This window comes from Penaeus chinensis, chromosome 11 (genome assembly GCF_019202785.1).
Source record: "Penaeus chinensis breed Huanghai No. 1 chromosome 11, ASM1920278v2, whole genome shotgun sequence".
In the NCBI taxonomy this organism is placed as follows: Eukaryota; Metazoa; Arthropoda; class Malacostraca; order Decapoda; family Penaeidae; genus Penaeus; species Penaeus chinensis.
This window is the reverse complement of record NC_061829.1, coordinates 8,108,893-8,121,221: the sequence shown is the minus strand read 5'-3', so window position 1 is coordinate 8,121,221 and position 12,329 is coordinate 8,108,893. Positions and strand designations below refer to the sequence as shown.

The window sequence follows — 12,329 nt, the reverse complement described above, 5'->3', positions numbered from 1 at the left end:
CGGTAGCGGGGTCGCTGATTTTCAAGTTCAATGTCACCGATAAAATTTCCACTCCCCATGGTTATTTATCACAACGAAGTTAGGCTGTGGCACCGAGTTGCAAAGAATATCGCTCTACCTTCATACACTTCGTGATCAGATGCTCATAATCCCGTTATTCAATATTGAAGCTAAAATTTGCAATATTAGTCCAGATTTGCTGATTGCTGCTGAGGTACCTCATGGCTGTTACACTCACTCACATGTTTGTATGCATTTATGTAACACACCCACACACACACACACACACACACACACACACACACACACACACACATATATATATATAGATATATATGCGTGAGCGTTTGTGTACATATATATGTGATATGGTTTAACATTCATTGCATTACATCTATGTATTGATTTATCTAGGTGGCTGAGGTGAACTTTTTATGTCACATTCAGCAGAGGTCCGTCTGAGCGTGCAACATTTTCATTGGGTGACGTAACGGTGCCGTCCTCTTCCGCCATAAGCGCACTCCTGACGTCAGTAGCCTCACGTCGTACGAAACGGGTATTTTCCGGGAATTTACTGCATGTTGCCATTCCCTATATCGCCTGACGTATTTTTCCACTTTTTAGCTGGGTAATGTCTATGAATTTAACGTGCATTTAGAATCTAATCTCCCCTCGACCGACGCAATCCCCGATGTCCGAGCCGTCTCTCGATCTCAGACGCGAGGAGAGAAAAGGGAATCCTGTGAATGAGGCTGAGCATCGTTTATCTTATGACGAAGGATGCTGGATTTGACACGTGATGGAGTTTGTAATAAGGATAGGAAAAAAATCCTTCCAGCATTGCAGTGGCAAAGTATCATCGTAAATTCATTCGAGCTTTTTTTTTACCCGGATATTTGGCGACTATTAATTGATCTAACCATAAGTTTAAGGAATAAAGTTGTAAAAAAAAAAAAAAAAAAAAAAGCCGATGTAGACACAAATTGCGTATAACGTTACCTGAGGATATCATTCTGAAAGTTTTACTGTCCCTTTGAGTTACTTAAAGGTGCTAGGAAGACGGTATGTGAAACCTTAAACCATTATGATATTTTAGCCGAAACTTTAAAGGTGCGGAGTTAAATGACTCAGCCATAGAGGGAAAGCCATGTGTGTGTATGTGTGTAAGTATATATATACACACACATACACACACACACACACATACACACACACACACACATATATTTATATATATGTATATATACATATATGTTTATGTACATGCATATATATACATATGTTTATACATATTTATATATATACATATGTTTATACATATTAATATATATACATATATATAGACACGCATGCACACGCCCACACACACACACACACACACACACACACATATACATATTTGTTTATATACACATATATATACATATATGTTTATATACATACACACACACACACACACATATATATATATATATATATATATATATATATATATATGCGTGTGTGTGTGTGTGTGTGTGTGAATGGTTATGTATATAAAAAAAACAATAACATACATACATGCATATACATCTTTATATATACATACATTTATATATACATATATATATATATATATGTGTGTGTGAATGTGTGTTTGTGTGTGTGTGTGCACACATACAGATGCACACACAAACACACACACACACACGCGCGCACGCACGCACTCACGCACGCACACACATAAATAGATATCGACGGCCACCTTCAGTCGATGTCGACTATGGCATTGTTGTCTCTACCCACTCCCGTATAGGTAGAGTCAATGCATGGGCGAAAGAATGTGAGGAGCAAGCTGTTTCCCATGTCGCACGCTCCCTGTCTCCACGCAGCTGAGGGATCCTAAGGAACGGCAAAGACCGGTACAGTTTGGCACCAGGGACGTTGCAGGCGTTACAGAACGAGGTGACAAGCGACAACGAACTGCCTTCGGGGCTCCCGCCACGGATTTTTCCTCAGAGTTGACTCCCGAAGCCTTTTCAACTTATAAATACCACAAGGCAGTAGACTGTTTTGTATAGGGTGGACTGGCATAGCCTTTTTACTGAACTGCAAGGCAGCAGTTGTCTTGTATAGGATGAACTTCCATAGCCTTTGACCATGCACGGACTGAACAACAAGGTAGCACCATCGTATCTAAGTAAAACTAACCCCAAATGTGCAAATCCGTGCGTGTGTGAGAACTCACACACGCACGCATCGTGCACTTGTGCATGTGTGTGTATTTATATACGTACATGTAAGGAAGCGCGCACATGTGCACACTCACGGGTTAGTTTTACTTATATATACATATATATATATATATATATATATATATATATATATATATACGTACACATACATTTTCGTTTCTTTTCCTTTGTCCTACCCAACACTCTGTAGAAAATGAAGTCATATTGGGAAGTCCGAATTCTTCCCTCCGAAACGTATCAAATTTGTAAGAAATCTTCGTGGACACCTCATATACAGATACATTGCACGAACATAGAAAAATCAAATAATCACAAAGCCAGTAAATAATCACACACAAAAACTGTCACAAGACCGAGAAAACGCTCCCGTAAAGGCAGCAATGGACAAACTGGTTGATAAATAACGACAGCAACAACGTCCCACATGCAGCGTGTGGTCTTCGGCATCCTTACTGTGACCCTGACAATCGGACCCCCACGCAGGCATTGAGTTTCCTGTCTTGATCAAGTGAAGACGTACCGCTCGGCGCTGCTGAATCCTGGTGTGGCCCGTTGTTGGAAACCGAAGTCACTTCATTTGTCTAAGCAGTCAAGAAGGGAGTCTCTGAGCAGTGACATTTGTGAGCTCAGGCAATAAAGAAGTTGCCTGAGGAGTGCCAGCCGTGTGCTCAGTCAAGGAGGAAATAATCCACATCTGTGTGCTCAGGGAAAAGGGTAGGGCAAGGCTGGGTGTAAAAACAGACATTCACGATGAACTGCTCAATGAACATAGACCACTACCCGGACAATTCGACTTATGTGTCCTATCCACTCGTTGTCTATGGCATCGTTCATAATTACCTTGTTTTCGTTTTAGGCACCATCGGTAAGTGGACATGTGTTTACGTGATACCGTTGTCATCTTTAGTATATAAACCAGAGTTTATATGTAGTTTTCCGTGTATTATTAAACACAATAGCAAACCTCAACGGCAATGATCTTGTTTTCATTCATTAACATTCAATATATGATATATCATCCCAAGAAGCCGTACATTCATAGTATCAACATTTTATTAGATTTATATGAGATCATAATCACATCATTGCCCTATTTCTTACAAACTTTTCAAATTGACCCTCTAGCGAACAGTGTTGCGTTGTGGTGCATATCGAGGTGTACGAAAACCAACGTGGCCATGAAACTGCTGATGATGAGCGTCTTCGCTTCTCTTCTCGTGATCTGCCTGATAACCCGACCCGTGATGGCCGAAAGGCTGATAGGGATATTGTACTGTGACATGACGAGGCTCGACCTAAGGGTCCTTCATGGCTTCACTATTCTCTACGCGTTCTGCGCTCAGTTCGAGCTCGCTGCCATCGCGGTCGTGGCGGTGTGCAGGTAAGCCTTCTTTCTCTCTCTCTCTCTCTCTCTCTCTCTCTCTCTCTCTCTCTCTCTCTCTCTCTCTCTCTCTCTCTCTCTCTCTCTCTCTCTCTCTCTCTCTCGCTGGTGCTGAAAAAAAACAATCACACAAATATTAATATTGCGAAACCATATCTACATCACAAACATTCAATTTATTCTCATAGAACATCATATTTTTTTTCCTAACAAAAGTACAGCACTTCAGAAAATTCTGAAAGTGCAACATACTCCTGTTACCAACTTGCTCCGACCAGTTCATGATTCTTGAGCACTGACTCATCCTGTGTATCATACATTCACATGCACACGCAACACACAGTGTGTGTATGTATGTATATATATGTATGTATATATATATATGTGTGTGTTTGTGTGTGTGTGTGTGTGTGTGTGTGTGTGTGTGTGTGTGTGTGTGTGTGTGTGCATGTTTATATATGTATAGATATATGTATATAGATATATATGTAGATATATATATGCATGTATATATGTGCATATATATATATATATATATATATATATATATGCATTATATGTGTGTGCATACATATATATATATATATATATATATATATATATATGTGTGCATTATATGTGTGTGCATATATATATATATATATATATATATATACATACATATATATACACATATATATATATATTATATACATATTCGCATATATATATTATATATATATATATATATATATATATATATATTCGCATATATTATATATACGCATATATATTATATATATACATACATACATAGATATACACATATACATACATATATGTACACACACACACACACACTCACAGATATATATATAAATATATTTATATATACACAATATATACATATATAAGCACACACACACACACACACACACAAACGCACATATTTATATACATATACATATATATATACATATACATATACATATATATATATATATAAATGTGAATATATATATATATATATATGTGTGTGTGTGTGTGTATGTGTGTGTGTGTGTGTGTGTATATATAAATATATATATATATATATATATGTATACTTATATATTTATATATATCCATAACTTCAGAAATTTTGTTTTTAATTTGTCTATCTATAATCTTTCTTTCTGTTACATCCATCTATCTATGTCTATCTCTATCTGTATATATCTCTCTATCTATCTATTTGTCTATCTATCTATGCATCTACATATCTATCCAGCTGACTTTCTGTCTATCCATCTGTCTATCTATCCACCTATGTATCTATATCCGTCTATCTACCTATCTCTCCATCCAGCTTTATAAGGATACATACATACATACATACATATATATATATATGTATGTATGTATGTATGTAAAGAAATCAGAGCATGTATGTATGTTCTTTTTCCCATGGCAGGGCTGTTGCGGTATGGGCGTCCAATGCTCATGTACTGCGCCTGAGAGTAGCTGTAGGTGCAGTGGTCGGAATCTTCATCTACTCCTTCGCAACCTCAGTCGTAAGTACTGATTTTTTTTTTTACTGTGATTATGATGTATTTTTTTGTTTTTTTTTTATTTTGTGTGTGTGTGTGTTGGCGGGAGAACAGGTGTGTGTTTGTTATTAGGTGGATTTATATTACGCGAGTGGACAGCTGACAGGACGGGTTAGAGGATTTCCGACAGGCTTCATCCTCACCAATATCATAACGTGGTGGTGAGATCCTGGCTCCTTGCTGTGATTGTTGGCTTAGTCATCATGAACAGAAGAACCTCTCTGTTTTACAGGATATGGAAGTTAAATACTCTGGTGTATATTTGCTTTGTTTTTTTGTTTATGTATATATATTTTTTTTTTTTTTTTTTTTAGGAAAGTAGTTACCGCACACACACGCAAACAAAAACAGACACAGACACACACACACTAACAGTTAAACTCACAAACGCACACGTTCACTATTTATCTTGGTTTATTTGATGGAATCATACACAGATAGATAGTTAAATAGATAGATAGATATATATATAGATAGATAGACAGATAGAGAGAGAGAGAGAGAGAGAGAGAGAGAGAGAGGGAGAGAGAGAGAGACTTCATAAGGTTTATATATCCTGCTTCAACTTCCACGCACTTCCACTCACAATAACAACAATGGTCGAAGTCTCAAGGAAGTTACATAATCGGCAGAGCAATCTCTCAGTGTGGAGTTTGTTCGTTTTTTGTTTTGTTTTTTTCCATGTCAAAATGTCTCTTTCTTGCGTGCTGTCCCTGGTAGTTTGAAAAAAAGGGAAAAAGATAATGAAGCATGGGAGTGATTATAAAGAGAAAGCGGAGGAGATGTGAAAGGGGAAAATAGGGAAAAATGAAGAGGAAAACCAACATTCGTAGGAGGAAGAGCAGAAAAGATAATAAAAAAAACAACAACGAACTACTAAGAAGAAAGTGACATAATAATAGTAGAAACAATGGGGAAAAGAAGAACAAGAACAATAAAACAAAAACTTTGGAAGAAGGAATATCGGATACGGGAAGAAAAAAAATTATGAGAAGCACAAGTAGAAGATGAGGAATAACAAATCAAAGAAGAAACAGGAAAATACAATCAATCAAACAAACAAACAAACAATGAGAGAAAAAAATAACAATAGAATAATAAAGACAATGAAACGGCGTCTGGCGGGAATATCCCTTACGCAAGATATCGGAGGGTGCGCCTCGGGAAAGGCCCGTGGACAGGGTACTGGGTAAAGGGTTAACAAACGGGGATATCTAATAATTGCTAGTTTAAGTGAGATGATAGTATATTTAGTTGTTAGTTTACAAATGCAATTGTTTGTCTGTGTATTCATTTATGTATTTATTTTTTACTGTACAGGACACTGAAAATGACTGAAAGCAAGCACTCTCTCGAAAGGGAATGTGGTAGTTTTGGTATCACACACACACACACACACACACACATACACACACACACACACACACACACACACACACTTACACACTTACACAACAATACGATTTTCCGCTAAAGAAAACAAACAAACAAAAACAAAAAATCCCTCCATAATACCAATTACGGTCATAATTTACACGTCAATCCTAATTACAGCGCCTATTTTCCTCTTCAGTTTTTGCTTGGACCCATGATGGCCAATTACATCAAAGACCAAGAAATGGCAAACGTGGCCAACGGCGTCTACTTCTTCCTTAATACATTCGTGCCCATCATCACGACCATGTCCTGTTACGTGGCCATGATCATTGCGGTAAGAGCATGTGCGCTGCCTTGTTGTTACGAAGGTGTTTATATCTATCTATCTACATCTCTCTCTCTCTCTCTCTGTCTATATATATATATATATATATATATATATATATTTACTAAAGTACAGCACTTCAGAAAAGTGCATATCTATATCTTTATCGATATCTATATCTATATCTGCATCTACATCCATATTAATATCTACGAGTACATCTATATCTGTATCTATATCTACATATATATCTGTCCGTAGCTATATATATATCTATCTATATGTATATGTGTATGTATGTATGTATGTATGTATGTATGTATGTATGTATGTATGTATGTATGTATGTATGTATGTATGCATGTATGTGTGCTTGTATGTATGTATGTGTGTATATATGTATGTTTGCATGTAGGTACTCATGTATCTATGTTTATGTGTGTGTGTATGGGTGTGTGTATGTATGTGTGTGAATGAGTGAGTGAGTGTGTGTTTGTATAGATAGATAGATAGATAGATAGATAGATAGATAGATAAACGTTCTGTATGTCTATTTGTTTACCCTTTCATATTCTGAAGTTTACTTACCACAGCGTACTCCTACTCACGTCCGTGGCATTTCCGCCCCGCCCTCCCTCCCCAGATGCGTCGCAACGGGCGGCGGATGGCCAAGGTGCAGTCCAGCCACTCCAGAGTCGTCAACAACGCCACCCGAGGAATGTTCGCTGTGTTCGTGTCCAACCTTGTCTTCGGTATTCCTCATTCCGTCTACCACATGTTGCCTCGTCCATCCCTGTCTTTCAGTATCATCGCCCATATCCTCTTCTATACGCACTTCGTCGTCGATCCATTTGTATTTATGTACTTCAACCACAGTTACCGTCGGCGCGTAGGCGAGCGCTTGTGGGCGGCGTGGGTGTGGGTGGTCGGAAGGTGTGGCGCCCCTACGCCCAAGACGCCCGCGCCTCTCACCACCAGCACCACGACCTCGTCAGGCGGGAAGGAGACCCTCCACAGGAAGGACCAACTCGCAGAACAAAATGTCTAATGGCTGAGGCCTCTCGCTTATCTCCTGAGGAAGCGGATATTTTACCCTTTGTTTCTGGCTCTCTGTTATACAGGGAGACTCTCGCCTTGGGGATTCATGGGGATTACCCGGGGATGTTTGTGTGCATGAAAAGTGGCGCACATTGCGAAATCCTTGTATCCTATACAAGAACAAGTATTTGCTTAGTAACAAGTTCATATCCGGACTAAACTGTGTGTGCATTACGTATGTGCAGTACAATATACTTTTAACATTAACGTGTTAGCTGTTACTTTTATAAAGTTCGTTGTGAACTCATTGTTGGTAGTATATACAGAACCATTTAGTTTGTTCTGCTATATTCACAGTCATATCTATCTAGTTCTCCTCATGTGTTCCCTTTACTTTCACAAATGTAGAGGAGCTGCATACACCTTAAAGGTCCTGGTAAATGCCTATTTTATATATATTTATCTAACTACATTCTGTATCCATTGCTGTATCAATTCGCATTCCAAAGTATTAGTCCAAAAAGCCATGACGCCACAGTGCTGTTAATCATTAGGATATGTGAACATAAATAACAACCGTACAAGCGGAATCCGTATTGAGAAACCATCTGCTAATTGCAAAAATGACGTGGATAAAGCTTTACACGGCAAAATGTGGTTTCTTGTTCGTCCAAATGACTTATATGTCGTGGTTAATCATCGTGGAATTCGGGGAAATCAGTTAGGCGAATGACCTCTCGCTTGTCAAAAGTGGTAAATATATCATGGCATATTTACCTGCTATTTATGCAAGTAATGGTATTACGTTTTATTAATTCAGTATTCCACTGCAAATGGAAAATGAAAAATGCTTTGAAACATATCTTTAGCTTAATATAATACACACATTAGTTCCAATAAACGTCATATTTAACTCAGCAAAAAGTGCTTCTGAAACTTTTGATACTCTGAATATAAGAGATTTCACACCTATAAGAGGAAAATTCTTTCTACGTTTAATGATGTTGTGGCTTTACTCTGAAGGAAATATTTCAATTTAATTTTATATCACGACTATCACTTCCACGAAATCTCTCTCTCTCTCTCTCTCTCTCTCTCTCTCTCTCTCTCTCTCTCTCTCTCTCTCTCTCTCTCTCTCTCTCTCTCTCTCTCTCTCACTCTCTCTCTCTCTCTCCCTCTCTTAGTTATGTGCGCATCAATACCAAAGTAAACGATACTCGAGATGTTACCAATGTATCGAACATATCGAAGTATCGAAATATCGAATACTGCACTTTGTATATAAATAATCAAATAGGAATATTTATCTTACTGACTTACTTATCTTCTCACGGCATTGTTATTCGTCATACGTCTGAGGAATGAGGAGAATAATTTAAGAGGTAAATTATGTTCCATTATTGTTTACGTAATAATCTATATTGACAGGCAATATACGTACATATATATGTACACACGCACAGGACATGCACACGCACTCGCATATGTACACGTACATGCACACCCATACGTACACATACACACACATACACACATACACACACACACACACACACACACACACTCACACTTACACTCACATGTATGTATATGTGTGTGTATATATATATACATATATATATATATATATATATATATAGGTTTGACTTAACCATATATGCAAATCTGCGAGTGCACACGCAAATCCCGCATAAGAGTGTGCGAGTGATGGTGGGTTGAGAACCACCAGCAATGATTGACCAAACAACTACTCCGGGAGTAGCCGCCCTAGTAGAAACACCCAATCAACTGCGCCAACTAGTTCCTCAAACACCGCATCGGTGATTCCACGGATATAGTAATGATATATATATATATATATATATATACATATGTGTGTGTGTGTGCGTGTGTGTGCGTGCATTTGGATTGCGCTGTTATTCTGCTAGTAAATAAAATATTTTTTTTCAAGATACCACCTACTTTTCATAACCTGAATGCCACACACACATATATATAAGTGTGTGTGCGTGTGTGTATGTGTGCAAACAAATACACACACGCACTGTAAAAAGTTATAGAGAACCCTTGTACAATGGTTTGCAGGGGTAGTCATAGTTGTTTAAAACGGCTTGACTCATTTAGGAAGAGTTTTACACAGCAAGGGGAACACATGAGCCCATGTCCTACGGTACGCGCTGAATGTGGCATCGCAGGACCACCAACCAACCCTATGGGAGGGTGGCGGGAGGCTGGTGATATGGCCTGAGCCCGGCGAGTGTCGATCACGAACTGAGGGGGTCAGACGAGGTCAGATATATTCATCATCTAAGTCCTCGCTGAGGCGCTGGTTCTTTACTGGTCTTCGAGTCACATCCAAGACTATGCAATAAATCACAGCGCCATTAGCCTCAAAGCTAGATAAACTTGCATCGACCTGCCAGTTCAAGAAAAAAAATATGAAGCGACGCAGTTCGGTACGCATTAGTTGGCTGGATGACAAGAATATTTTCCTTCCGAAGAATTTAGATCATTGCAGCTACGGAGTAATTTCTCCATCCTGCGAAGTTTTGGAAGGACTTTTTCACCCGTGGCAACTCATGGGATCGGTTTGAAAAAGAAGCTTCTTTTTATGCCATGTTAAAGGTTCTTCATATTGGTTGAGAAGATTGCTCTCTCTCTCTCTCTCTCTCTCTCTCTCTCTCTCTCTCTCTCTCTCTCTCTCTCTCTCTCTCTCTCTCTCTCTCTCTCTCTCTCTCTCTCTCTCTCTCTCTCTCTCTCTCTCTCTCTCTCTCTCTCTCTCTCTCTCTCTCTCTCTCTCTCTCTCTCTCTCTCTCTCTCTCTCTCTCTCTCTCTCTCTTTGTCTATCTATATATCTCGCTGTCTGTCTCTCTATCTATCTATCTGGTTATCCACATACACACATTCATACATATATATGTGTATGTGTGTATTTGTTTATATATATATATATATATATGAATTCATATATATTTGTATATAATGTACAGACACAGACAGACAGACACACACACACACACACACACACACACACACACACACACACACACATACACACACACACACACAAATATAAGCATATTAGTCTTTCTAAATTTACTCTCCCTCGACATGACCTTGATGATCATTTTGAATATAAGAAAACAATAAGAAGATATTTTATTTTACTAACTTAATGGAATTCTAAAGCTACCTCTACCACTTTTCTCTTTTCCGACTAATATATATCAATAAAGACAAAAATAAGAGTGATACGAGATTGAGACAGTCACCCCCTGACATCAGTCCGTTTTCTGCAAGCCAGTATCATATAATTTTACATTCTCAATCTGAATTATGTTATCGTAATTTATTCGGCTGTTGAGCAGTAAAGATATTTAAGTGCATTTAAATGGTCATGGTGCCGAAAACAATATAGGATTAAATTGGTTACATTCTCAGAACACGTCTCTCCTTGGTTGATAAAATTGCAACACGGGATTTAGTTTACCTTTCTGTCTATGTAGTCACTAATGTGTGTGATTTAATAATTGCCTACATCAGTTCAGTTTCGAGCCCGAATTACAGTTTCAGTCAGGAAACAAAGTCATCTCCCTCTCGACAAGTCTCAGAGGTGTCAGCCATACAAGGAAAGTTAGGCCTTGTTTGTAGCATTTCCGAAACCCCTAACACTTTGATACATGTTTCCCCTTTACGCGCACATTAACTGTTGAAAGTTATTTTGAATTCGTATGCCAATCAGGTCAGCTCAGCCAATCAGAGCGCAATATTTTTCAGATATGCTTCACATAGTCTTAGTTAAGGATTTATATTTTCAGTACAAATTTGACCGTGTGTCTTTTTCATACGGAATTCCTATATGAGGGTGCATAAAATGTTTCTGTGCTTTTTTAGTAGTACATAATCATCTATATGAGTAAAATTAGAAGTCATTCATGATGGTCTCTGAAACGTCTCTGTGTACTATGACGTGCTATTGACTTCGGTAGAATAGATATCTGTGCGTCTGGATCTGCTTATATAATCCAGGCAATAAGATAAATAAATGCCTGTGATCATTGAAATTATCCAGATGCAAAATGTCATGCAACTTCCACTTTTTATAATGTATGTAATAAAAAAAAAGTTTTTAATACCTAGTTGGTTTAATGGTCCTCTATTGACTTTTTATGTGAAATTAAGAAAAACTATTTGTTCAAAACTTTATATGTGTACAAACTGTTTTGTAACAAACACGCAGAAACATTCAACAATTTATCAAAGTTTTTGGGGTTTTGTTCATCACACAAATGAACGAAACACGCATTTGAATCTCTGGCATATGTTCACTGTTTCTTTTCTCAAAAGCTATACCGGTCTCACTTATGTAAAACTTAGGGCAAACATTACAGGGTATAGTATTAATA

General features: G+C 37.9%; 1 protein-coding gene across 2 annotated transcripts; it reads left to right on the top strand.

Annotated features, from left to right (window-relative positions):
• Positions 1 to 2,697: 2,697 nt before the first annotated feature.
• On the top strand, positions 2,698 to 9,088 carry LOC125030730. 2 transcript variants are annotated; one of them, XM_047620982.1, is made up of 5 exons: positions 2,710 to 3,099; positions 3,360 to 3,615; positions 5,048 to 5,147; positions 6,757 to 6,894; positions 7,529 to 9,088. In XM_047620982.1, exons 1-5 carry the CDS (start codon positions 2,985 to 2,987, stop codon positions 7,931 to 7,933), a joined length of 1,014 nt encoding a protein of 337 aa, XP_047476938.1. In that variant the 5' UTR covers positions 2,710 to 2,984; the 3' UTR covers positions 7,934 to 9,088. The 2 variants fall into 2 exon arrangements, with proteins under 2 accessions (XP_047476939.1, XP_047476938.1); XM_047620983.1 differs by lacking the exon at positions 6,757 to 6,894 and having other exon boundaries at positions 2,698 to 3,099.
• Positions 9,089 to 12,329: the final 3,241 nt, after the last annotated feature.

Bases quoted from the DNA above. Each gene is read 5' to 3' on its own strand.
- LOC125030730 (XM_047620982.1), top strand. From the start codon at position 2,985: ATGAACTGCTCAATGAACATAGACCACTACCCGGACAATTCGACTTAT. The intron at 3,100-3,359 runs GTAAGTGGACAT...TTGACCCTCTAG, and splicing joins TTTCGTTTTAGGCACCATCG to CGAACAGTGTTGCGTTGTGG. The intron at 3,616-5,047 runs GTAAGCCTTCTT...TTCCCATGGCAG, and splicing joins GCGGTCGTGGCGGTGTGCAG to GGCTGTTGCGGTATGGGCGT.